The sequence below is a fragment of the Hypomesus nipponensis genome, chromosome 17, assembly GCF_054491055.1.
Source record: "Hypomesus nipponensis isolate SF chromosome 17, ASM5449105v1, whole genome shotgun sequence".
NCBI lineage: Eukaryota > Metazoa > Chordata > Actinopteri > Osmeriformes > Osmeridae > Hypomesus > Hypomesus nipponensis.
Genome location: NC_140377.1, coordinates 5,243,734 through 5,271,375, shown reverse-complemented (window position 1 = coordinate 5,271,375; position 27,642 = coordinate 5,243,734). Strand labels below are relative to the sequence as shown.

General features: G+C 40.0%; 3 protein-coding genes across 5 annotated transcripts; 1 reads left to right on the top strand and 2 right to left on the bottom strand.

Annotated features, from left to right (window-relative positions):
- The first annotated feature begins 25 nt into the window (after positions 1-25).
- mafk (MAF bZIP transcription factor K) lies at positions 26-8,712 on the top strand. 3 transcript variants are annotated; one of them, XR_014731723.1, is made up of 4 exons: positions 26-169; positions 5,823-5,901; positions 6,009-6,539; positions 6,647-8,712. XR_014731723.1 is itself a non-coding variant. In XM_084677219.1 (4 exons), exons 3-4 carry the CDS (start codon positions 5,866-5,868, stop codon positions 6,441-6,443), a joined length of 471 nt encoding a protein of 156 aa, XP_084533345.1. In that variant the 5' UTR covers positions 53-169; positions 5,149-5,244; positions 5,823-5,865; the 3' UTR covers positions 6,444-8,712. The 3 variants fall into 3 exon arrangements, 2 of the variants coding, with proteins under 2 accessions (XP_084533343.1, XP_084533345.1); XM_084677219.1 differs by adding an exon at positions 5,149-5,244 and having other exon boundaries at positions 53-169; positions 6,009-8,712; XM_084677217.1 differs by having other exon boundaries at positions 6,009-8,712.
- Positions 8,713-9,786: 1,074 nt separating this feature from the next.
- tmem184a (transmembrane protein 184a) lies at positions 9,787-20,219 on the bottom strand. Its single transcript, XM_084677216.1, has 9 exons — positions 19,690-20,219; positions 19,122-19,346; positions 16,471-16,636; positions 15,306-15,396; positions 14,884-14,959; positions 13,989-14,080; positions 13,642-13,811; positions 13,243-13,440; positions 9,787-11,415 (listed from the first exon to the last, which is right to left on the bottom strand). The coding sequence occupies exons 2-9, from the start codon at positions 19,344-19,346 to the stop codon at positions 11,189-11,191; spliced, it is 1,245 nt and encodes a 414-aa protein (XP_084533342.1). The 5' UTR covers positions 19,690-20,219; the 3' UTR covers positions 9,787-11,188.
- Positions 20,220-20,466: 247 nt separating this feature from the next.
- psmg3 (proteasome (prosome, macropain) assembly chaperone 3) lies at positions 20,467-21,650 on the bottom strand. Its single transcript, XM_084677220.1, has 3 exons — positions 21,497-21,650; positions 20,899-21,134; positions 20,467-20,797 (listed from the first exon to the last, which is right to left on the bottom strand). Exons 2-3 carry the CDS (start codon positions 21,112-21,114, stop codon positions 20,645-20,647), a joined length of 369 nt encoding a protein of 122 aa, XP_084533346.1. The 5' UTR covers positions 21,115-21,134; positions 21,497-21,650; the 3' UTR covers positions 20,467-20,644.
- Positions 21,651-27,642: the final 5,992 nt, after the last annotated feature.

The following is a 27,642-nucleotide window of genomic DNA, read 5'->3' as shown; positions in this document are numbered from 1 at the left end:
GTGGAATGTTGTTACATTGTTGTTGTTTTGTAGTTAATTCAGAAGGGGGATACATTGCAGTCCGACTGCTGGACACGTTTGCTAATTCGCGACAAGTAACTTCAAACCTCTATCGGAAAGCAACTTCAAAAGTTGTACGCATTCCTGAAAGAATATCCGCGCTCACAAGGTGAGGAAATGTTTTTTTCTGTGAAGTTTTTTTTTCCTGGGAAGATATGTCGACATTCCTATCTAAATTGCTGATGTTACGTGACAGATTGTAGGGTATGCGTTTGAGACTTCTTAATTCAAACGTAAAACATGTTTTTAGATCGTTTCATTACAACGTTTAAAATACCATTTAATTGTAACGCTTGAAGATTATTTAGAATTAAGGATGTATTTTAGACACGTGCCAGGGAAGACTATGCTATGCCAAAAGCCAGTTTATCAATGTATTTTGTTGTAGCCTAATCGTGCATGTTAAGCTATATTTTAAAATATGCCTAATGGTTTAAACTCTTATCATAATTTGCCAAATAATATAGTATACTCCGTCAATTTGTCTTCTGATTTATAGGCTACATTAGCTATATTAACTATGATGGGCTATAAACTTTCAAAACTCTGATATCATAACCAATTGTTGACAATCCCCCAACGTAGGCTAGGTGTTTTCATAGTATCTGACTACGTACTAAATAACACGTGGTCTATATTTTAGAGTTCTAGGACAAAGGGCAAGATGTCAGGATAAACCATCAGGCTAATTCAAAAAGGGGCCGCAAAAAGTGCCTCTTCAAAGGGACAAAACAGCATCGCTCTAGACTACAAGGCTACAATTCTGCAATTTTTCTTCGACGCGTTAAGTCTGTGTCCACTAAAAAGACGATGACGTTTTAATACAATACGGTTTTCTTGTGCACCTGAACTGTAAACATCAGACAGCTTCATTGTCCGTAGCTATTTTATTTTCTTAGCTGCATTCGTATATTCTGCTAGTATCTCCAGACAGTAAATTGCATGACATTTGATTATCCTACTTGATATGAACTCAGTGTTGTTTTGTTCAACTGTCCCAACTGCTTAGTACAGTGTCTTGCAGTGGCCCTGGCTCAGCAATAGCACTTATCAGTCACAGTATAACACATAGTCCAAGATGAAATCGAATCTACTTGCAGACCTACAGTGAATGCAATAATTTGAACGTCACCTTCAAAAAAAGCTTGTTGCTGGGTATGCTTGGCCAAGTTGTGCCTCCCCCATAGTAAAAATAAATAAGACGTTAACAATATAATTGTATATTTAGTTTACACATTTCATATGTCTGGACTCAGGACCAACTTGGACATTTTACCTTTAAGGGCATTGTGATTTTGATGGAAAATATGATACAATCTCATAAACTTACTTAAAAAAAAAAAAAAAACGTTTCCATAAAGGGCCCAGGACTTTGCCCGAGGGGCTGGCTGAGTCACTATTGACGAGGTATCTGTGGTTAAGACCTCCTACATCCAAGTGTGCTGGATCTCTACTTTTAGAAATGCAGGAGGAGTGTGTGTAGTGCACTGTCATGGGGATAACGCCAGGCTCAGTGACTGATGTGATGATGTCAAAGTGAGAAGGAAGCTAGATTCCATCTACTTACCCAATAATGACACAATATGTCTTCTCTCTTTCTTAATGCAGTGAATAATAATCTGAATATATTTCTCAGGACGGGATTAAGAGAAATCTGCTCAGTTCATAGACAAGGGGACTTGCGTGTTTTTTTATTTATTATTTTCTTTCTTTTTTTCTTCTATGTTTTGAAAATGAAAAGCTGTGGTTAGTGAAGGTATGACTCAAGGCAGTGGCAAAAATCTGCTATCAATTTTGGGAGGCCATTGACATTTTCTCCAGAGTAATTACTGAGGGGGACACCACAATTACTGTTGTTACACATAGTCTACATTGTAATATGTTAAATGTATGTTATCAATATTATTGACATTTCCTTATGTTTACAGTGATTTGTTGGGGGGGACAAATCATATTTTTCCCAGGATAGGGGGGAGGGGGGGGGGGTCAGCCTGGGATTTCAGCTATAACTCAAGGAACACAATTGATGGGTTCATTATGTGTAACATCTTTTTTACTGGAAAACTAAAGTAATAGTGTTTATACCCACAAATTGGACATTATTGAATTTATTTGAAATTCAGGATTGGGCTTCACATTACAGATATTATGAAGCATTGTTCCCAAGCTATGAGTCATACATGTACACAATAAATTGCATGTTGAGTCAAAAGTCAGTTAAAACAAGTTTACACTGCATGAGGTATACATTTGCCACCCACATAGATATGCTCTCTGCCCATTCCTGCTTCTCAGTAAGAATTCCTGGGTCTTAGACCAGAGCTTACACCACTCTGTGGTCTGGGGTGTGGAGGAATCATCTGGAAAGGAAAGTTTCTTGTTTTTCCTGATTTGGTGATTATAGTGTTAACGGGTGTACAGTAAGAAATAAAAAATGTCTTGTTTTAATCAGAGGTGGTATTATCGAAATAAGAGTTACTCAGACGGAATAAAAATATTATCGACTTAATAGAGTGGCAGGGTTGGATTAATGTGTGTAAAGATTTTTCTTGCTGATGTCATCTCAAGTCTCTTGCATAAACTAATCCCACACCCAGTCTTAGGAAATGGAAAACATGATCAATTGTGCTTTCACTGCACTGGTATTCTTATGGATGATTGTTCCTTCTGTTCTATGTCATGGCTTCCGCAAGGTGAAATTAGGACAGGATTGTCTTTGTTTTCTTTTTAAATTCTTAACATTCCTTCAAATCCCTGAGTCTCAAGTTGGAAAGTCGCTTTGCTCAGATATCTTGCTACCTCTCCTCCCTTTCCGCTGAATGTTCCTGCAGTCATGCCAGTCGTTTCCAAGTTTCCCTGTACTTTTCCTTCCTCCCTGCGAAACAACGGGATTTTCCAGGAAACGTCAGTTTCGGGAGGGTGTGATTCCCTACTGCCTGTCCTCATTTTTACCAGTAAACAGCATGACTCACAGCACAGTTATGCTCTCCACTTCCTTTACATAATATCCCACCAAATGTGCTGTGCTGGAGAGAGAGCTAAGGGTGCCCCAGTCTGTAGCGGGATGTCTCATACACCCTGAGAACAGGGGACACAATCTTAGGAAAGGGAAGCTTCCATCTTGCCAGAGGAACGTAGAAGTGGGGCGTGGAGGGGAGTAGCATGCCTGCTCACTGCTGAACCCACACTCCAATGGAGAAGAAAAGAGAGGGAAAACAAACAGCAATCACAAGACAACACTCCATATATCACTGGAACACAAGAACTTAAGTCTTTGATCTTCCGTTGGTCTTGGTGAAAGGTTGGGGCCAAAGCATTACCTGTTGTAAATGATGCACAGGCTTCAATTTGAGTCAGTTACAACAAAAAGTGGCAGTTATATGTAAAAATCACATAAGACTTTTAAAAATGGTTGTAGCTACTAAATGTGCATTCTGTTTAGTTATCCCAAACCTAAAACAGCTTGAAAAACCCTTCATGTTATGTACTGTGTAACCTGAGGTAACAAGACGATGAAATCATCCCTCTCCTCTTGCCAGCAAAGAGTTTATTTTCCTTGCGTTTTCCCCCCACATACCATAGTATAAGAAGTCATGAACTCCATAGTGCTCTCTCTCTTTATGCTTTATCACTCTTAAGTCATTACATGTGAGCTAGTAGGGGACAAGCATCTGAATTCCAGACATTTTGTAGTTTAGAGCAATGGTTTTACAACTGGGACTGTAGACTTCAGTTCCATTACCAGTACATAGTCTGAATGCATTTATCTGCCCAAATGAGAAGAGGGGCCCCTTTCCTTTCTGTCTGTGTGTGTGTGTGTGTGTGTGTGTGTGTGTGTTTAGTCAGGAATGTGGTTTAGTTATCCACACTTCACTCACCTTCTATGGTTTCTCCAAGACAATGTTTATAGGAGTATCAGTGTTGCAGATATGTCCTGAAGAACTACCATTGTACCTTTTCACAAGTATAACTGAACATGAAATAGTTTGTGACTTCCAGGAACAGAAAACTGTAAAACAGAGCTTGAGCCCTGTCCCGGCTCTGCCTTTTCTCACTGAAGAAAGCCAGATGGACCTTGAGAGTCCATCATACAAGCATTTCAAAAACCAGAGAGCACATTAAGAAAGAATTTCAAGGAAACAACGTGGCCTCTGAGCTCAGAAAATTGTGGCCCCTCTGTGTTTCCACCTCACTACAGTGATCCTTACAAGGAGTACACCCAGGGTTTCCCTGTGATGCAATAGTGCAAGCCAACTTTTTTCATGTTTTTCTGTCTTTCGTTGCATTATGCAATTCTTTTCTGCTCAATATTCTTGTACGTGGTTTACCAAAACACAATGTTCTTTATTGTTAGGTTGCATATATCTGCATTAATATATGTTTAGATATCTCAAACATGAGTAAACTCCAGTTAAAGTTATCAGAACCCGCTACGAGGCAGTGTTTATTTTAGGGACGTTTAAAAAGCGCCAATATTCCAACACAACCGCACCCACTGGTTTCTTGCTGAAGATAGTGCAGCCCAATGGACTTTGGAGAATATGTTGCCCCTTAATGGGGTATCACTTATCACCAGTTCACTTAAATTGTTTAGTTGGCAGAATTTTGTGTCAGCACATTGGGCTAAATATAACCAGCAGAGTTAAATAAGGGCATGGAGCAGCTTAGGAAAGCCCAGTGTAATAAGATCCAACCAACCAGACACAGGCCTAAACCTGATAGAGTACATTGTCTCTAAGCAAAAATACACTTGTGACTGTAAGGGAAACTATGCCTCTGTGACATCCTATCTACAGGAATTTTCCACATGCGTATCTGCTAGACTGTAAAGTTCAGCATAACCTTAAATGCAAGCTAATGCTTGTGAGTAGAGCACGTTTTACTGCTGATGGGTCGTTTCTAAGAACTGGGCTACTATTGTATATCAGAAACAAATATAGTTTGTGTGCTTAGAAGTAAGAGGCAAATAATTGTCATAGTGAAAACATGTTGGGTTTGCACCTGTAATACACTGACTACACAGTTTGTTCATTATGTTCACCAAGTGGTTCAGACTGGATTGGCTCTTGTAATTTCTACCATGTGTAGGTGATGGCGGGCTTATGAATGAGGCTTGTTTACCCTTTGGCAGACCATGTGACTTGCACTCCCACGCCCAGTTGCAGGGCGTTTCCATGGCAGCAGGCGAGTACAGAGCAGTGCACTCACAATCAGGCTGGTGGATGGGGCCTGAAATGGAGCCTTGGGGACTGTTTGTCTTTTCACCAGATCACAGCAGTGTCTATTTTTTTTGGACCATATGGCAGTCTCAAAAGGCATGCATTTCACTGTAGTGAACAGATATGGCTTTCATAAAAATAGCCCCAGCAGAGTGTCTAAGCAGAGAGATCTAAAGCTGTGTGGGGAGAGTTGACCTGTTTCTATTTTTGCCGTCTTGCTACGGTCTAGTGAACTACATTGTTACGGCTTTCCTCACTCAGTACGTAAACAGGGTTGCCCAAGAGTTCAACCAAGCATCTCCCCACAATATACTGACCTCTGCTGGTGGTGACTGTTTTTAATATTTCCAGAGCATGGTACAGTGACGTAACTCTGGAATGTTGTTTTGGTATTTATTCCGTAGGTTTTTTGGAGAAGGAAAGTGACTCTTTGCTTCTCTAATGTCACCAATGTCAATTCTACACCATTTAGGATTTCTATTTGAAGTAAATATGTTGATTCAATTGTAAAATATTTAATTTGTTTTTCTCTTTTTTTTATAGTGTAACTTTTGTGGGAGTCTGGTCATTTGTATGCACGCAGGGTATGACGACTCATTTTAAAACAAGCAAAGCACTAAAGGTAAGGTGTAACCAAAGAAGAATTAGCCTTTAATGTAAACGGTCTATCAAGAGTATTGTGTGTTGTACAGCAGTGTCAGTGTCTTATTCCTTGTGCCTGTGCTGCAGGTTAAGAAGGAGGCAGGCGAGAATGCCACGGTGCTCAGCGACGACGAACTGGTGGCCATGTCCGTGCGTGAGCTCAACCAGCACCTGCGGGGGCTGACCAAGGAGGATGTGGTGAGGCTAAAGCAACGGCGACGGACCCTCAAAAACCGGGGCTACGCCGCCAGCTGTCGCATTAAACGCGTCACCCAGAAGGAGGAGCTGGAGAGACAAAAGACAGAGCTGCAGCAGGAAGTGGACAAGCTGGCCCGCGAAAACGCCAGCATGCGGATGGAGCTAGACGCCTTGCGCTCCAAGTACGAGGCCCTGCAGTGTTTCGCCCGGACTGTCACCCGAGGACCCCTCTCCCCCGGCAAGGTGGCCACCACCAGCGTCATCACCATTGTCAAGTCTACAAAGCACGGCTCCAACCCAGCCCCCTTCTCAACTCCCTCCTAGTGCCGATAGGACTGGGCTCCTACTGGTTCTGGCAGGTTCTGACCCATCCCCGCCCCGCCCCCATGCTGAGAGGAAGCTCAAGGACGGGGAAAGGAGGTGGGGTGGCTTGCTATGTGTGATAACATTATGCTGCATTCATTACTTTCTTTCTATCACATAATCAACATTGTCTGTTGCACTGTGCTACAACCCCCCCCCCCCAGCACCGGCAGAGCTGATCCCTCCCTCCATGACTGAACGACAGCAGAGATGAGCTCTTACGGCAGTGAGATTGAGTACTTGATAAATCCAGTCATGGCAGCACTGGTCTGAGACAACTGATGCCTGTGGTATCTAGGATTTGCATCAGAAATTAAAGTAATATATAATCATTGTAAAACAGTAAAATAGAGCTATTTATGCAAACAAATGCCAATCTAAGCCTGACAATACTTTTTCTATATGTAAAAGCACAATATTTACCATGTCTCAGTGTAAATTGAGCCATTGAAGCATTTGCCTTAAAGTGATCTATAAGTGATCTCTGTAATATTTTATTTTCGTTTGTCACACTCTTTGATATTTCCTTTTTCAGTTGCGATTTTATATAAAGCTAGTTCATATTAAATTTTTGACCAAGGCAGGTTGGATGGCCCATGTCCAGGGCCAGAATAACCTTTTTGTTTTGGTTTGTTTATTAAGATTCAGAATGCATGTCTTGAATACAGTACATAAACTTCCTTCTCAAAGTTATGAGAAAGTAAAGCTACCATACGGGGGAAGTCAGTCCATTACATTTTTGAAAACTTGACAAACATTGCTGTTTAATAAATAGCACTTATTGTGAAACTGTCAAGACACAGTATAAAAGTAATAGAAAGCACTTTCAGTGCTGCTGGACCCATGCAACTTCGAAAAAAAAGGACACCTCAAGCTTTTGATAGGGGGATACCACCCATTATAGTGTTACAGTAGGAATGGGGGATGGTTTTATAATATGGTGTGTGGATCATATTTAGTGGTCAAACCTTTCATTGCTTAAGGTGTGACTAGTTTATTACTTTCGCCAACAAAGGCACATTTATGATGTTCTATTGCGATGTCAAGCACTTACCTATGATCTTTTGCCTCTAAGCCACCTTCTACATGTCATTTCATGTTGGGTAATCCATATTGGATCAAGTGATAATGTGAGCTGTCCTGACAAATGAAATGCAATTCACTTATTTCCTGTATATTACAGAGTAAGACTTAAATCTCTATATTAATTTCAGTGTAACAGAAGGAAAACTGAACCGGTCAACTGCCTACTTTGTAACTTTACAAGAGAATCCGTCCTTAGAAATCATTCCTTCTATTAGGTTAATAGAAAGTGTTGCTGCCGGTGTTGGTAACTCTGAAACAGTATACCTTGAACATAACCTTTGACACAGACTCTTAGAAAAGAAAAATCCTGTCCTCAAAGTCTAGACACAAGGAGCGGTCATGACCAAATTCAGTGACTCTCCTTTCTCCAAATGTAATGTTTGTTCAGTTGAACTGGCAGTTTTAAAATTTTAACTGCCGTTTTTAATTGAGTCAGTTTCAGTTTTATTTGGGATGAATGCTTCTGGATGTCAGGATTTTGTCTTATTTAAGAGAATATGACTGTTCTTACCCTGTTTCTTAGCTGCAAAGAGCACTAAGAGGTGACTTTGCTGCTGTACGGCCCTCAGAGTTTTCAAGCAGGGCCATTGCTGTGCTCTTATCATTCTCATTTTGTATTTTCAGCCCATTTATAATGTATGTTGATTCACCTGTTATTTCCTCATATTTAGTTCTACTGTATGTATATATGTTAGTGTGTGTATATAGATATATAGCCCGTGTGTCATTTCTATATGTGTGTCTTTATTATTGGGACATTCAATACCTGGGAGTGGTGTGATCCCGTATAACTTTAAAGGTAGATACTGCAGTGGGATGGTAATGTTTCACCTACATATCATGAATCAGTTCTGGTCACTATATAATCATAATTTTATAATTTGGGACCAGATTATTGTTTTCCGTGAGTATCGGGTTAGTCAGTAATTTATCAGTAATGGGTGACAAAAACACTTGAATTAGACAACGATTAGCCCCTTTACTAGCTGTTTAGTGACCTCTGGTGGTAGTTTGTGTGTTGTGAAAAGGAGGGACATAATCAATTCTTGGTGACAGGTTTCAAATCAATTGGATATTACATTTTGATTTGTATTTTTTCATTTTAAACGCCTCCCATTCCATATAAAGAAAATTGAGAATTCAATAGTGGCTAATTCATCAATGTATCATACTGTAACTTTATTTACAGTAAGTGATGGCAAACATTATTTTACTTGTTGGGACTATACATTTACAATCATGTCTATTTATAGGGACAAGGCACTCCGACAGCAGTACATTTCTAACATGGGCTGTTGCCAATTTTCTTATGCCAATTACAATGCAATGATAAAGAAATTGGTGGATGTTTTAATTACTACGTGGGTACTACTTTATTACTTTAGGTGTTTTTTCCCCCTGTAGGAGGCCTTATAGACAAATAAGTTAGGATTATTATACAAATATCCCACCCTTAGTGTATCTGTTTTAAGCTAACCTTACATACTTTAACTTCTAAAACGCTAAAGTTTTACGCACATAAGACATTTTTCACCCTTACTGTTAAAACAACATATTTAAAGCTCTAAGACATATGAAGTATGCTGCTCCAAATTGTTACTTTGTACGTGTCATGTTAAGAGTGAACCCGTAAAGTGGTTGGTGAAACTGATCCAGCATTCTACGTTAGTTATTAAACTACCAGCCGCTGTCTTGTATCTTCTGCCATGTTCTGGTTAGTTATCTAAGGAATAAGTTATATTGTTGACTGTAAATATGAATGGGATTTTCAGTTTTGTAGACTAGCAAAACACAATCTATAGGCCAAAACTCTGAAGCCGCTGCCCTTCCTCACGTCTTTACTCTGCTCGTTAATTTGCTCAAATGTATGTTGTTTTAACTTCAGTATTTATTTGATTTTCTGTGTTTTATTTTCAACATCTAAATTATTTTATTTACATTCATATATTTACATATTTTCTCAATGAACTACCCTTATGTATAAATACAATGTTATTTCAGTTCTCATTGACAATAAGGAGGTAAATTATTCCTGTAAATAGGTCTGCTGTGTCTTTTTTTGTACTTTTAAATAAAAGTCTTTCTCATTAAAAAAAATTAAGTTAAGAATAATATTTCTCATTAATCCTTATACTGTTAAACTGAATGCTACTAATAGGACTCACACACAAATCCTATAACCCTCCAGTTTATACAGGTGCTTCTTTGATCATAAAGCTATAAATCACATTGTTTATTTTGACATGAGTGCAAAATGTCACAATGAAAAAGGACACATTAAAATGTAATCTGCAAACAAATACAAATCTAGCAGTCAACATAGTTTCATAATAACCCTACAACGGACGGGTAACTTGGTACCCACCTCGGTCTGTTCGGTTACGGTTCCCTGTAAGGCAGCAATCATTGGCACATGAGGGCATCAGTGAGAAAATGATCCCATGTCTCCAAACAGCTAATAAAAAAGTACATTTATTATCTGAGCCCACATCTAGTAGGTTATGTTCCTCTATGCACCATATCTGGTACAGTATATACTATACTGCTATTTGCCTTGAAACAAAAATAGAATTAAAAAATCATAAACCAACAGTGCTCTATATAAATCTGGCTTGTGGAAATGACACAAACAATACTACTGGAATACCATGCATTTACACAAATATCAAAAGTTTTAACTTAAACAGCTGCTAATAATATAACGACTCATGCAAGTAATTTCTGTTCAACTTTCCACCTCAATAAACGGAAATATCAGACAAAAAGTTATTACCGAAAGTATTTACAATAATGCAGATGTTGCATACATGTAGGATTTTTTTAAAGGCTGTTGAACCATTGTGTGAGTCAGCTTAATTATACACTCTATTGCACGCTGAGAAAATTAATGAGAATACCATAACCTTCCAGTTGGTGGGAGCTTGGCTTATCCCCCAATTTGTCCATTGCATGTTAGATACAAAGGATTTCAAAGCGTCAAAGTCTACAGTTTGAAGTGCTCGCTCCAAAGCCAGCATGTCTTTGAAAGAATTCTTCCGTTCGTTGGGGAATCCAACAGAGAACTGCTGAGCAAATACTTCAAACAAGCAAATGCAAGAGACAGTCCCCAAAGTGTCAGTCCCAGCCATCGCCTGCTTGCTAGGCTCCCTCCTGAAGTCTCACATTAATCAGCCTTTCTTTGAAACCGACATGAATCAGAGAGGACTACATACTTCAGTGGCCAGAGAGCTCATTCACAGCTACTGTGATGCAGAATCAGGATCACGACACCCTTGAATAAACTTATGGAAACAATTGCATAGTTACAGCTCTACCTGATATGGTTCAACAGACAGGCTGCCCTCCTGTGGAATAACTAGCAGACAAGAGACAAAACCCACCTCATCATAGGAGCCAATTAAAAATCTTCATTTCATCCACCTCTTGATCCTATCTTTGGGTATTATTCATAAAAACAGGACAAAAGTAAAGAGTTCATTTTCCTAACTCAGATGAAACAAGATGGAAATCGAGCACTCAGTTTCGACTTCGAGTCACGTGCTGCACAGGTGTTTACCGGGGGGGGGGCAAAGAAAAGCAAACAAACAAACAAGGATACCACTGGGCAGGCAGACGGCTCCCTAGAACTCGTCGTCGGAGGTGATCAGCATGACTTTGTCCGACTTTCTGGAGCCCTTGCTGTTGCCTGCCTTGCCATTCTGGCTGGGCTGCACCACCTCTTGTGTGGATTGCTGGGTATACTGCTGGTAGGCTGGGGAGAAGTTGTGGATGGCATCCTGTACCATATCTCCAGGGTTCATCGTCTCCTTGAGGCCGCTAGAGATGCTCTGCATGGGGGCGTTGTTGTCTACGAAACAAAACATGAACAGCACATCGAACGTCACGCAGATACATGTACTGTGTTGGCAACAGATTACATTTATACACGGCGAGACCATTATTCTCAGTGCATTTAGAAGAAAAATCCAACACGATATTGTGATGACATGCAGCTTTGTAGAGATTTTTTGTTGTTGTTGTTGCTGCAAATGCTTGCCATACAAACTTCTAGTGAAGGAAGCCCCCTTCTGGAAGGTGATGAATGAGTGTATACACAGAGGTGACAGGGGAACGGCATAAGTGGAGAAGAATATGCGTTCTCTCCTCCTTACTGTGTTGTCAAGGAAACCGTCTTCATGATCTCAGTGCACAGAGGCCATGACTATAAGACAGGCTTCATTTAGCCCTACACTTCCAGGGTGCCTACACCCAATCCCAAAGAGTGCCCTGGTGCAAGCAGGCCAGCGCAAACAGATACAATTCAAAGGTTTTAGGGTCAGCATGCAGTGCGTAGCGTGCAGATGCACAGATCCCCTGGGGAGGCAGCAGAGAGGGTAACGTGTTCTTCTGGGTCAGAGATGCGGTTAGGCATGCTCCTCTGAGCTTCTCTTCATAGCTGGCCTCTTCTGCAGGGGCCGGACTCTGGCAGGCGTCTGAGAAAGGACAGCCTGGAGGGATGTCAGCCTCTTGGACTTCTACAGTCACAAGACACCTTCGCACAAGGCTGATATTTCTAGACGGATGCGGGGGTGGGAGCAGTGATACAACAACCCTGACCTCAGTGTCAGTAGCTATATGGGAAGGCAAAAGACTTTAATGACGGGCATTCAGGTTCAGAAAATATCATCCAATATAATTACGGATCATCACATTTTGACCGTTGCTTTTGATATGACAATTTGTCTAAATCCTTTCTGTAAAACACAATCAAAATTGCTTTATTACTTTTCAGCAGCCGCATTAAAATGATCATTAACCTAACCCTAACTGAACACCCAAATTATAAATGTTTCGGGGCTTACAGAGGGAAAAACTCAGAACATGATAAATCACGTATTCGTTCTGTTATTTTTTTTATTTTTTATCTTGAAGCTAGATGAAAGCAATACTTTTACCGCTCAAATGAAATGGAGAACGGACACATTCCACACTTTATCAGCACTTACACATTCCCTTTCTCTCCACACGTCCTTTAGCTGCAGGCCACAGCGGGATTGCTATTGAAGGGAAAAGCGAGCACCAATGATTGATATCTCTGCATAAGGCTCTTTCTTGGTCTCCATTTGTCTTCGGCTCATGTGAACGGTATTGACGTCAGAGGGCTACCTCTGGCTCTTTGCTATTCACACTACACTGTAGGCTTCATCTTCCAATCCTGTGCTGTGCTAGCAGCTGTCCTATGAGCCATGAGTAATGATGTATCCCCGGGGGATTGCGGCACCCTTTGCTGACCTCAGGACCGGCTCAATGCACTGTTCAAAACACTGTTCACCCTGGCCATTCTTCTCCTGCCATTCCCCCCTGACAGGCTGGAAATGTAGGATGTGGAATTTAAAAGCATGTACTTTCACTTCCACCTCCTATACAGAGAAACATCATCCTAATTTGGCGTGTGACGGTATACTATACGTGTCATTATATGGTCTCTAGTAATGTATGCATGGCCCATTGTCCTGCACTGTAGCAGAGAGTATTTGTGAATGCAGCAGGTGTATCAACTGTTATCTGTCCTGTGGCTGAGGGACCATTGCTTGCTGTGGAACATGTCAACCTAATCCTAAAGGGTAAGGTTTATTTAAGCGGCTCATGTTGCATGTTATCTACCCAGCAGATGTGAAGGAGAACCGCAAGTTACCTGGCACTTCGTTCTTCTTCTCCTGATACACCGTACAGGTGAAGGCGTACCGCAGGGCAATAGCGGCGAAGAACATCTCGATACAGATGGTGAAGTTCTGCCAGCCTGCTGCCACCGTACCAGCGCCCACTTCCTGTCCGTCGATGAACAGGGCGTTGGGGATGACCCCACAGCGCTCCAGGATGGCCAGCACCATACCTACACGACATTCCAATGTTTACATCATGCTACAAGTATTATGCTAGTTAACTTAGCCCGGAAGCTAACTCCGTACATGGATTTGCATCTTTACATACACAAAGTACAGTGCAGGAATGTTGCAGTCCGTCATCTGGATATTAAATGTTATACGTCCATGCCATTATTATATTCAATTAAAGCATTGATGTACAAGCTTACCTTGCCAGAAGGACAGAAAGATGACAGATTTGATAGTGAGGAACTTGAGGACGGGTTCGTAAGGCCTCAGCAGGTCACTCGTAGCAAAGAAGAAGAGGAAGAGAGCGTAGAGCGACAGGCTGACAGAGAAGTTATAGATAATGGTTATGTAAAGGTAGCCTCCAGTCACACTGCAGAGAAGAACAGAATCAGGTATGATGGTTAGCAGACATTTTGACTCGACCTGCTTTGTTTCATAGTCTGCCTTTCATCTACAGTAGAACCAGTGTGGCTTCCTGCCTGGTGACAGGTCAAATGTGAACAAGTCATATGAAGTGAAATGATATGAAATGAAAAATGCTGCTCACTTAAAGTCTCCGTCATGGTATTTGCCAAAGGCCTGCAGGAGGATGGTGATGACAGCCATGATGGGTTTGACAACACAGAACTGCAGAGTTGCCTGGGTAACAATACAGGATGAAATGCAAAATGAACACAGACACAATACATAAAAAAATAGTTTGCTGTTATTCGGATAGATTTGTCTCCAGGATAAAAATAAACAAGACTATTCTTGAAGCAGAGCAGCCATTAACGGAATTCTGAAACCAATAGGTCTTTAGACAGAACTGATAACGTTTCTAACTTGTAATTGTGCTTTAAAATTGAATCATTTATCCTCCTCTGGGTAAATTCAAGTATTGATCTGCCTTGACATCTATTCCCACAGAGACAGAAAATATTTCCTGTAACTTTGGAACTGTGCCTCCAAAGGAACAGCAAAGTTGTGCTTTAAAAACACTCCACGTAGGTCTGTCAAAGCACACCAAGTGTTTATCACTTTCCATTTTTGGGGAAAATATATTTTTGTCGTCTAGTCACTGTTTTGAAGACATACAGTTCTGATTCAATTTCCATCACTGTTAGACTCAGAGTCCCTGCAGCATCCCAAGACGCTATACAGGCAGTTCGGAACTGACAGCTCCTATTATTTCTCCATGTTCATTACAGAGCTGATTTTACCTGGCTCAGATTGTTTTTGTTTTTATTTTATTTTCTAACCACAGAATGTGATCTGTAGAAAAGCGGACAGCCAATTACAACGGTTGTCATTTTGTCACAGGGGGTAGACCTAGATAAGAGGCTATACAGGATATTCCTTACAATTCCAATTTAAAATCCTCATTTTCAACGTACATGAATGCATTTGCATCCAAACTGGGAAGTGTCTAGCATGTTGAGGAGAGGGAAACGTAAACTCACCTGTTTACAGAATCTTAAAAAGCCAATAGAGTAGCTCATTCCAACCAAGCAGCAGGTACCGTACAGACAGCTTGACCTGGGAGAGGGGAAAGGGTAGAGGGAGCTTGAACAAAATCTTCAGCTGTAGAGAAGCACTACTTCTAGTGGTTTCATTTGTTTCACTACAGCCCTTTACAAGGTGGAAGCTTAACATATGTTTCAGGTGGTGTACATTCATGCTAGAAATACAGTTTCTTTCAAAACAGTTTAAAAGCCTGACTGAGGGCTTTTCTACACTAACTGTAGCGCAAATAGAAAAGTTCCAAATGTCTGAATGGGACTTTTTAGTGGAACTTACATAACTAGTTTGATGCCAAAGGTATCAAGCCATGGTAGAGACTAATACATGATTTTTTCAGGAGGATGGGAATGAGTGAACTCACTGAATGGGCTTCCCTCGGATCTCTGACATGATTGCACTCTCTCCCCCGAGATACTCAAAGGACAGGCTCAGGAAATTGTAAATGACAAATGCTGCAATGGAGAGGGAGGATTACTTTCAAACATTTTGTTTAGTATGTGATTCCTTGGACATACACTTCAGAAGTATGTGCACATATTTCAATAGGCTTATTGTTTAAACTTTTTGCATAAACTGCCGAACAGAAATATTTTTTATTAATTCTGTGTTCCCTCCCCAATGCTAATAGGCTTAAAGCTTCTGTCCTCGATATCCCATCTAATCTTTTGTTGCTATTTCAGGAGGGCTTAGACAAAGCTAATGCAGGTGGTGTCCACTCAAGATTCACATCAATGTCTTGCTCTAGGCACTGAAAGTCACTTTAAGAGTTATCCTACTGTCTGAGGCTGCAAGCAATTGTCATCAACCAATAAAATCTTTCTAAACATGAAACGGATTCCTTAAATAATGTACTTGATTTAAAGTTCACCATCTTAAATTGCATTCACCTCTGCATCTGTGAAAGTTTTGTGGCATTTTCTTATTCCCTCAGTACATAATGACTATTAAAAAGAAGGAAATTCTAAGAGCATCTGACGGTACATTAATTATTAAATGGGGGACTACTTGATGCTAGAAAGACGAACATTTCCATTAAGTTTGAATTAAAAGACACAATTCTTTTATATTGCTCCAGCATAGAAGATTCCAGCAATCTCCACTTAAATGTATTCTTCCTGCCATCTAAAAAGGACACACAATTAAAACCCCTTCCTTGTAAAAGAAAAGTAGAAGGTCTGAAAATAACAGCTGCTGGGAAAAAACACACCCTGAACAATAGGTCCTCTCACCTAATGGAGAACCACAGAGAGGTGAGAAAAACAAGTTTGACGAGTTACTTTTACTGTTGAGTTTTTTCCCCGTTTTTGGCATCAGAGTGTGCGGGCTAGATATCAGCTTTGCTTTGTTTCCTAAACTCACAGAAAAAACCCTCACAGACTGACCACCATTACAGAACCAGCCAGACCCCTCCCATTGCATATTGCATGCCTGAGGCCGGCTGAGACGACCTATCCGGAGTGGGAGAGGTTTGAGGGGAGGGGAGGCTGGAAGGTTGAGGTCAGGGTGATGGTGCATGTTTACCATACCTTCATAGCAATCTCGAACGGAGTCAAAGTAGACATAGTACTGGTCGTTGCTGATGAAGAGCAGGCTGAGCCAGGAGTCGAAGGCGTAGACTGGCACGATGAAGAGAATACGAATGATGTAGCGCTGCTCGTTGGGAACGGTATATGACCTCAGGTGTGTGTAAATCTAGCATGGCATCACAAAAAAATGAAATATAATACCCATGAATAAGACAGGTAAACATGTACAAACCCATTCTCCAGAGTTAGAGATTAGTAATAAAGCTCATTCTTAGGCTGGCTAAAACAGAGGGACATAATATATTATTCATAGTTTTGTTTGAACACAGCACCTGTCTGTAGCCGGATATATAAGGTAAAAACACAGTTGGTGGCAACAAAAAAAAAGTTATTCCTGATCAAAGAGTGTAACAATCAACTCTGCACTAACACTTTTCTGTCAATGTGCTTTTGGTCTCATGCTTTCCATTGGGCGCTAACTAGTTTGACAGGTAATGCTAACTGAATGTAAAATCTCATCGTCCAACCATCTATAAAACACTAGCACCATCCATACTAAAACCAATTAAATGTAGCAATTTTGAGCAGCATCTTGGTGTTTGCTGGAGTTCTGGCCCACTCGAACAGATGCCTGCACCATGATTACAAGCCCATTAGAGGCTACCCTCTAGGGCTGAATCACTGAGGGGCAGGGTCATGATGCATTTGGTCCTCTTCAGAATTGAAGAGTGGCAGGCTGCAGACTGATGTTCTATATTTCATCTGCATGGCTGAGAAAGAGCTGTGATCCTCCAGGCTCCATAATGCTGACTTGACAGTAAGACAGAGCTGTGGCATGTGTAATGGCTTGAGTCAGACTGCAGCAGAGCCATTGGCCCAGTTGGGGCCTAGCTGACTCAAGTCAGGCTGTGCTAGGTTATAACTCTGTTACCCCTTCATTCTGACAGCTCTGAGCCTGTACGCGTCCATGTTCGACCAAAAACTAATCTGTGTCCAAGCCTGTGAGGATTTTGTGGTGTCACTGTTTATGATGACTGTGCCACAGACAACATAGAGGAGACGTAGGGGTTATAGGTTATAATGATGATTTGAGTGATTAATTGACTAATCACACGAGGTCTGATGATCTATGTAACCTTTTTATACAATCAGTGTCTTCCCTCACCCTTTAGTTCTACTTTTCTTGCAGTACTTGAAGCAAAGGAACATTTAAGGTCAAGGTATATCAGAGTTCACATACTGAAACCGAAAAATACCACTCCAGAGAACAACTTGAGGAGGAAATCAAAGGAAGTGGCGGCACACTCAACCTTCTTCTGAAGGGTATTTTACTCTCCCTATATGCATATGCACGTCTTATGTAAATCTGCCAACGCTTGCTGGGACTCATAACATGTAAAACAGTTCAGGAAATGCATGGAAATGTTTTGCGTTTTGCAGAGAATTAAAGTGTTGTTTCTGTTCAGCTACAACACTGTACTACCATGGATTTCAGTATCCCTGCCAGGTAGATGATAGCTGTCCCCAAAAGGTTTGAGTGACATCAATTCAAGACTATTCAAGATAGTTAGTTGTTGTAAGCATCCAAACATTACCCACTCCACAATTAATATAGTGGCCAAATTTAGGCTTGAATTCCCTAATGAAGTACTCAAGAAAACAACGATGAACAATACAGAGGACATCCTTGTATAGGGATGTGACCTTTTGAATGCAACCATATTGATCTCAAGCCAACACAAAAGGATTCCCTGGAGCCCTTCTGTCTATCCGGCTTGGAAGGTTGAAGGCAAGCATATTTAACAGGCAGGTTTATCGGTTCATCAGCACGATGTGAGAGCCTTCCCCACTGCTGCATGGCATCAAAACACAACACATTCATCTTCTGCTGATAGGATCATGTTTTAGTAGGACTATCATTTCTGGCGATGCTGTAAATGTGAACTCCCTATCGCATGAACTTCCTTGTTGATAAAAGATCACACGCCATTCAACAGTGCTGATGATAAGCTATCGACATTGTCTCTCAAACAAAAAGGACTCTCTTACAGCAGTAATGGAAAAACAACCTTGAACATATACTCGGAATCATAGTGCTTGGTTGGACCTATGTTCGGGCTAGCTGCTAATCGTTTACTGCTCTGTTTGTATTGTGCTCTTATCAGTTAAAATGGTATGAGACGCCCTGTGTTACAGTCATAGTTAAAAGGAGGAGCTTGTATTAAACCACAGACTAATGGCTCTAGTAGTGACAAGAAACAGACAACATCCTGTAAAAAAAAAAAAACATTTTAAAACAAAGGACATATTTTAACTCCCTATTGTAACCGTTGGTCTACAAAGTTGTAGCACTAAATTGAGGTAACAGTGAGGATAAAATATTTATGTCTGGTCATTATCTGACACTGATATGCAATACTGCATTAAAGTGAAAATCATGATATTGTTTGACTTGTCCTCCGGCAAGGGTGGAGAGAACCAGAGGTTCCCTCCTAGCTCCTATTACTCATTTGCATTTATTTAACTACAGTAAAGTTTTCTTAAAGGCTGCTCCTTCCCAACCCATTTGCCACATGGGTGTGCTGTGATTTCTGATTGCAAGCAGACAACGAAATTCAGAACATTAAAAGTTGAAGATGAATGAGGCCTACCTGATGGCAAGTGATCATAAGTGCGGACCACACAAATATCCCTGACAACACTTGAGCGGCTGTAGTGTTGAGAAACATTTGATCCTCTATTATTGATCCATTCCCTGTCCGGATAATAGTCATGTTGGAAATGTCTGACTTGTCTGGCAGGATAGGTGCTGCTAGATGTACAATTGTATCATTTTCTGAGGAATTTGGAGCCATGTACTTCATAGAGCTGTTCATCTGAAACGATAACATTGTTTTGGTGAAGTAAGAATGTCATAATTGCATTTGAGTAATAATATTTTACAATTACTGTTAATGGCAGATACTTTGCCTTAAGGGACACCAAGTCAACACTCACATAAATTAATCTGTTAGGATAAACTCCTGTTAGGATAAACAATAGCTCTTAACAACCAATGTTTCAGAAGGCTATACGAATGAGGCTGCGCACGGCTTATAAACGTAGCCTTCACTCCGCGCACCACACCTGTTGAACGTTTGTGTTCTATATTGGCAACATATTACGAGTTTTCGTAAAATAGTTTATACATTTTCTTTTTCACAAGCATATACAGCTTACCTTGCTCAGATTGGCTTCTTTAACAGATTGTGTCCTTTGAGTAAGTTCAACTTTGAAGAATACAATTTAATGGCACGACAAAGTGACTGTTGACAATTTGCCACCATCAAATAAACTATTATTTGTTTTTCAAACTAAAACTCAATTCGACTGACAGTGTGAAAAGTCGGCGTTGTCATTAGGCAATGGCCACGGGTCGATGGAACCAGAGAGAATGCAACACTTCCTTCCTTGTTGAGTGCACAGGTAGACACCGCTGTTTTGAGGTCGAAGTCCACTACCGATTGGATAGTCACACACGATGAAAGTAATGTTCAGACTAATATCAGAAAAAGGGATACATTGTCCTTAATGTGTTAACTCGTATACCCAGACTGCATTATCAATTTCAAGTAAACACATTGAGGTAGATGGATGTATGTCACGTCATGTGACACTGGACGTAAGCGACATAAGTAGGCTGCAATGTAACCGCCTCCTTGCTTGTAGGTGTATGTGCACCAGATTCTCCTCGCGTGACACTGAATTAAGAGGTCAATGAGATTTCTGCTTGACTGTAATCCTATGAAACTTGATTGTGTGATCACCAGGAGCGGTGGAGGCTGAATCTTACATTCTACAGAATGTAATGATACTTTAGAACAGCACGCTATACAAAATAATGATCATGTAATTATATTGATGTATTTGATTTTTATTATTATTAGTCTGTGTGTGTGCTGGAGCATATCCCATACATTCAAATAAATGCTGAATCATAATGTGGAGAGTCAAATACAAATTAAATACATTTTTATTCCTCTAAAACAAAGACAGTTCCATGATGCTCTTCAGCCGGCATGTGCTTCCCCATTCCTAGAAGTATTCCCATAGTTTACTAACCATACCATCTGCATTATACAACTAAATACAAAATAACCTTTCGGTTTTAAGTGAAAACGTTATTTTCCCTATGTCACCAGACTTTACAACATTTAATAACATCCTTCATGTCCTTTATGGAGTCAATCGAGCAGTCCTTGAGTGCCAATCCCAATAGAACAGGTCTGCTGCCAGCCTCTTGAGCCACAAAGGTTGCCAGGTTTTTAGCACAAACATGTGTCAAAGCCTGCACAATTACAAAAACAAACCAGGAAACCACACTGCTGTATTAAAAATCCAACTGAGAATTCTGAAAAAACAGTTATCAACCATCTAAGAAATTCTTACGTCATCTTTTCCAAGCAGGACTTTAGTGGTGAACATTGAATTGCTCAAGTCATTCGACTTTGAATCAGGTGTGACTGATACTAACGTTCCAATCTTTCCGTACTGTGTGAGAACTACAAATATGTAGTTGCTGAATTCGGTGCAAACAACCTGGGTGGAAATCCCATTAATCGTTTTTTCTGTCTGCTTTGATTTGATGAAAGGTTGGCTTGTCATTTTTCTTGTCACTTTTCACTCTGAAAAAAACAAAGCGTGCACTTTATTACCTTGGCATACATGTTGTACTGTATACTTACATTTACGTTTAACACACGCTCAAGATAAGCGCAAGATAAGCAACTACAGTCTGCTGATAATCGTTACTTATTTGAACTCCAAAACCAACGCCTTTCTTTGTTTAGAAAAATATCACAAGGCGCACATGCACAAATGACTATTTTGGTACAGTATAGCTAGCTAGACTAGCATGCTCATTCTCAATGCATCTTGTTAGCTAGCTAGCGGTAGCATTTTGTTTCCTGTGACTTAGTCCGTAATACACTCCCTCGGTGATATTGTGTCATTAATTGGTAACTGGTAAAAACTAAGATACACTAACCATCAGACATGAAATAATCTCCAACAGTTGCTTCAGAAATTCCTCGGTTGGAGTCAAGACATGCCACTTCCGCATACAACTTCCGCACACACTTCAGCAGTTGCGCAGAATGAGCTTTAAAAATCGTCAGACAGACAATAATATTTCGCAATGAATTTGCATCTTTGTGTTTTTGTTTAAGCTACAGTAGTCAACTGGAGAGAGGGGGGGGGGGGGGGGGCTTTCACATGTTCATCACTTGGTTTATACATTTTACATTGTGTGTCATGTTCACTGAAATAGATCAAATCTGCCTGATGCTGCACTGGCGTATAGGGGAGACACGTGGAAACAATTACAAAGCTAGCAGTGACCAGGACAGGCTGGTTCCTTTCATTTGACTAATGATGTGTACCAGGCCTTCCAGTCAGCATCCCTTTTTTTCTATCCCCATTACAGTACCTGTATGACAGTTATTTTAAGAAAGGCTATTTCATTTAGCAATATAGGCTATAATAGAGCCCATATAACACATATCTATCTTCCCTTTTATAAAGTGAAAATTAAGCTATTTTCAAATGAGCTTGTATCTCTTAAACCCATCTTTACCCTGTTACATAGCAAAACCATTTATGACATTATGGATTTTACTTGCTCCAGGAAGGCAGAGAAGTAATATCTTAGAAGCCCCCGATCATTCATATCAAAAAGATTCATTGTTCATGAATACCTGCTGTGGTAAGCCCTATCTCTTTAATATCTGTTTTATGTTCTGTAGACATTTGAATGGTTCTCAACCATTTATTTGATAGGGAAGATAAGCGTGATTATTTGGCAGAATTTAATTAAAAGTACATCTCATTCTATTGTAACTTGGAGATTACAGCATGGGTCTACCTACTGTGACTGGTCTCAGTTCATAGCTGTACATTCTAATATTTAGCAGTTGTAAAGTTGTTTTCTAATAATACAGGAATTATTGGCATGATTGAGGTTCGGAATCCACTGAATTACTCCATTAATGAGTGAGAATACTTACAGCATTATGGTTGGCTTAATTGTCTCCTTTATTTTCCAGGGATGCATTGTTTATGCATTGCGTTTACTAGATGTCGTGCAAGTTGTTGATCACTGGTAAGAAAAGTGACCCAGTCTATTCCTTTTACTCCACATGCAATGAACTATAGTACTTTATTGATCCCTGGCGTGAAGGGGGTGTTTGTAGGATATGGAAATAAAATACCATAAAATACAATATAGATCTACAATATGCAGTAGTGGAAGTGCAGTTAATCCTTAGCATGTCTAGTAAGTGTAAAAGTGTGCCACACAATAGTGAACTCACTAATTCAATAACTTTACAACTATGTTGGACTAATGGCATGTCATACGCAGTCCAAACATCTCTCTCTCTCTCTCTCTCTCTCTCTCTCTCTCTCTCTCTCTCCTCTCTCTTTTTTCTCTCTCTCTCCCTCCTTTCTCTTTTTCTCTCTCTCTCCCTGACTGCCCTGCTTTACGCTCTCTTTCCCACTCTGGTAAACAGACACATACATAAACATGACGGTTTGACATGTCAAAATGTCATCCTAAATGTGAGTAATTATCTCTTAATTGTAGGACTTCACTTCCTTCCCATCACCACACAGCATTTGAAATTTACATTTAAAATTGTTCTCTTTGTGTATATAGCTCATCAAGTCTCTTAGATAGGGTATGAATGGATATTATGTGCTCTTTCCTTCTTTGAATGACAACCTGCATGAAAATTGTGCGATTTAATTATCTTTATCTGTGAAAGAGGATTAAAAATGCTTCATGAGCACTGAACAATGTGTTTAATTGAAATTGCTTTCCTTGCATCTGGAATATAACTTCAGGGAGTCATTTACTGAAGTATATTGGGAAGAATGGTGTGGCTTCTCTTCATAGTTTTGTACAGCAATAGAAAGAAACACACACACACACACACACATTCCCCTTGTGGCCACTAGAGTGCTGTGCTGTATTGCACATAGAACTCTGAACATCAGTTTCAGAAAAAAACTTGTGCTACGAACAACTATGGCTCTGTAACTTTCATCCCTGGTACTATGGGATCATTGATATCCCAAACAAAAGCAGCAGAAGGCCTTTGTTAAGGAGGGATGATGAATTCCATTTTAGGATTGTCTTATATGCATGACGTTATTGTATATTGCCAGTCTCCAACTTCCAAAGATGAGTATACCCACCATATGCATAGGCATATGTGTTTCGAGAGTTGCTGTTGTACTGTTTATAAACTCAACAGAGAAATAGGACCACACAGAAACGGAATATAGTTGGAAAGTGACATTTTCATAATGGTAATAGCTATGCTTTAAGTTGTAGTTCAGTGCTTAAACCCCATATTATGTTATCCTAAAGTTATGTTAATTGTTTGATATGTTGCAGTATTCACAGTATTCCAATGCAGGTACTGTATGTTTTGGCTTATTATTAGTGACTGCTTACCGGTCACTAGTTATCAGAGTTTGCACTTCACTTTGCTGTTACCAGGGTAATGATTCCCCTCATTATCTTGACTAATGCTGCTCTGCTTCTTGTGCTCAGGTCAGAACAATAAGCCACTCTAAGCACCAAATCTTGACCTCAAAGGACCGGGCCAACAGTTAGTTACAGTGCTCAAATGATAATTTGCTAGCAAATATTCATGTTGCATGCAAATTACTGCTCCTATTCAAAATAGAGCGCAGTCTTTGCCTTGTGTGTGGCAGTTAATCATTGTTACAGGCCACTATTACCTCTTATCTTAGTTTACGGCTGCCTCTGTTTATTTTACAGGGTGAGAGCTCTGGCAATTACGAAAACATGGTTACTGTGAGATGGCATCAGTGTCAGTCCCCTTAGAGTAAGAAGAAATTAATGAGTTTCCATGACACCTTCCAAATAGTTTGGTTGATGAGTTCATTAACCGTAATCTATTTCAAATGCCTCTTGACATGTGTATGTAAATTCAACTAAAGCAGTAAGCCTTTTGGTATTGTTTAAAATCTTCGAGGTATCTGTAATACCTGATTAATTTAAAGAACTTTGTTAGTTTGTGCCACTGAGTGTCTTGCTGAATTATGATGCAGCACCTCATTAAAATTAAAATTGCTCCATGGCATTATTAACAATTACATTGATGTGTGTGCTTTGAAATATTCAGAGCAATTAATATAAACCTTCAGTTAGCCTATCTGAAGTGCTTTCATATAATTAAATATTGATTCATTACTAACCTGTGAATGATTACATGATACTGTACATGGACAGCTTTGTCATTGGTTTGAATGTAAAGCAGTTGAGAAAGGTAAGATGTTTCTGCATGCTCATTTATTATTAAATGCCTGGAGTTGTGTTGGTATATTATGATCACAGTCTAGCCTCGTTCTCACCACCACACAACTTCAAGCTATGCCTTTCAAATCATAGCTCTTTGTCCGCCCTCTACAGCTGTATGGTAATAATATTTTCACTAGATTCATGTTGCCCCTCCAGTCCTGACAGTTGTCAACACTGACCCATATGGCACTGTTTGAAGTCAATTTGGTTGTTGTGGCTCTTTGGTGATTGTTGTTAATTTATGATCTCCTGCCCCGTTTTCCCAAGCTCAGTATTCACAGGCTTGTTTAGCTTTATTGCACCTCTAAATGTTAATTTCAAATGAAGACAATTAAAGCACTATATCTGTGTCCCTAGGTATTCTCTGAAACACCAGCCGAATCCAAAAGCAGCTCACTACTAAGAAGTCTCAAGGTGGCTACATTTTTAATGACTTTTGGTTTTTAATTGAACATGCTGAGACATTCTGAAAGCCCTGGAGAGGCTGAGAATGAGGAGATTTTGAATGTGGAGCATGGTATCGCCTGTTTTATTCTCTCTATTCTCTCAACGTATAATAGATTACTTAATTTCCAGAGATTCACTATCTCTGATTAAGATAAGATTTGCAAACACAAATGAAGAGTGCATAGGGAGGTAAACGAAGGGGGTAAATAAAACAATCTGAGGTGGGGTATTGTATACAGTAAATGAAATAAAAATGTATACTATAGTATTGCAAGCTCAAGTTTGAGTTGAGTTTCATCCTTGTGTATTGGTGAGTTGGTGCATCTGATTACACACTGTGATGAATGTGATTTATCAAGATATCATTAGTGAGGCGGCTGTGCTCTTCAGAGTTTGATGTCAGCCTGTGACTCAGGGGCTTAGCCAAAATGAGTGGAACCTCGAATCAATCAATGAATAAAACAAAACGGGTAGCTTCTGTGAGAATGCCTGCTTTTCATTTTCTGCCCAGATCAGACCCTACTCCCTAAATCTTTCAGTAGTCTCTCAAAGTTGCTACTTAGCCAGGTTGTTTCCTCAGAAAAAAAATCTGTTGTCTGTCCCACCCCTTCCTCCGCCTGGTAGGAGAGTGGTTGAGGGGGTTTCTTCAGAACACCGAAAAAGCTATTAATTACCGATATGGTCTCAAAGCAGGGCCACAGCGCCAGGTAAATGAGATTCAGAAGGAACAGCTGCAGCTTCTCATCTCCTGTGCCCTCCATTCTTAGAGGAGGAAAAACAGGGGGACAGCTTTGGGACTGGACCAGAGAAATGAATGCCTTTTGGAAAGTGGCTGTTTTGTTGATATACATGATCAATACTGCTTGTTATTGGTATGGCTTCAGAAAAATATTTCATAAATTTACTAAGACATTCCCATAATATGTATTTGCACTACTTGGAGATTCTTATGATGCCTCATAAAGATTGAATACGCGATTGAATTCTGACACTACTCTTGTTTTATACAAATATCTGTTATCACAAAAGGAACACAAAATCCTCACTCTTGACATATATATCATATATGTCTCCACATTTATCAAGGATTTGTACTTCTGCCCCAACCCCATTAACTTCGACACCAAACACCATTGCTCATTAGGATGCCATTCCAGATAATCAGTATCTTGACAATCATCATGACTTGATGAATGCATTGGGACCATATCACCATTGTTTGTCTGCGGACATAATAGGCCCAATATTTTACAGTGACACTGCACCATCTTTGAAGGCAGGCCATCTTAAATTCATACATCAATCTGACCCTCTCTCATTGATGATTGGGCGGCATTTTGTGCAGAGTCCAGGTGTGGTGACAAGTCTGTAATTCTGCCTCCGCATTATTTACAGCAGAGTCTGGCTTCCAAATACATTACACACATCTGGGAAAAGGTCATGGAGAAAGATGGAGAGCAGTGCTAAATTGCCTCTCCATCACATCTTCGTCTTTTATGTTGCCAAGTCAGTCATATTTTGCCATTGTGAGGCAATGGCTCTGACTGAGTATGAGCACTTTGACTGGTTTTACATTAATCTGCCTGCTTCATTTACACCGTTAGCTGAATTCATTGTATACTCATCTCAATGTGATGGTACTTTTCTTCATTAATCAATAACATCTTGTCTACAAGACTATGATGATGAGTTTCAAGATGCTCATTCAAGATGAATCATTATTGGAAGGTTTCACAGTATGCTTGTATTGCTTAAAACAATAGAAAATATCCTGAGTTCTTGACAATAATGAAATTAGGTGACCAGAGGTATTACAAGGAAGAAGGAATCTGCCCTATACTGTAAATGACATGATATGATTAATGCTCTAGTTTTTCTTGTCTGAGGTTTACAATGGTTTGGACTTGATTGAAATCAAGGGTTGTGTATGTTTTACCTGGACATGAGATGAATTACTTTTTCCTCATTTCCTCTCAAGGTTGGTGGTCCACTCCCATGGGATATGCAGTGCCACTGGAGAGTCATGGCCTAAACACAGGGCTGCATGTTTCAACAAGACACACGGTGACCTTGCTTGATACCAGAGGGTAATTAAAGATCACGGACATCTCTATCTACAGTATACACAATTTAAGGCTGAGAGCTATGGTGACTATAGATGTTTGTCCTTCAAGGCACCCAAAATGTTGATTGCCGTAGTATGACAACATTACTGTAAAACATTTATAGGAAAAGCTATTGGAAATGGCACAAACCAGTCTTCCAGATTACATTGTAATTCAGAAAGTATCAGTATGAATAAGTATTTCATCTTGACCATGCACCCAAAAAATGACTTAATGTTTATTGAGCAG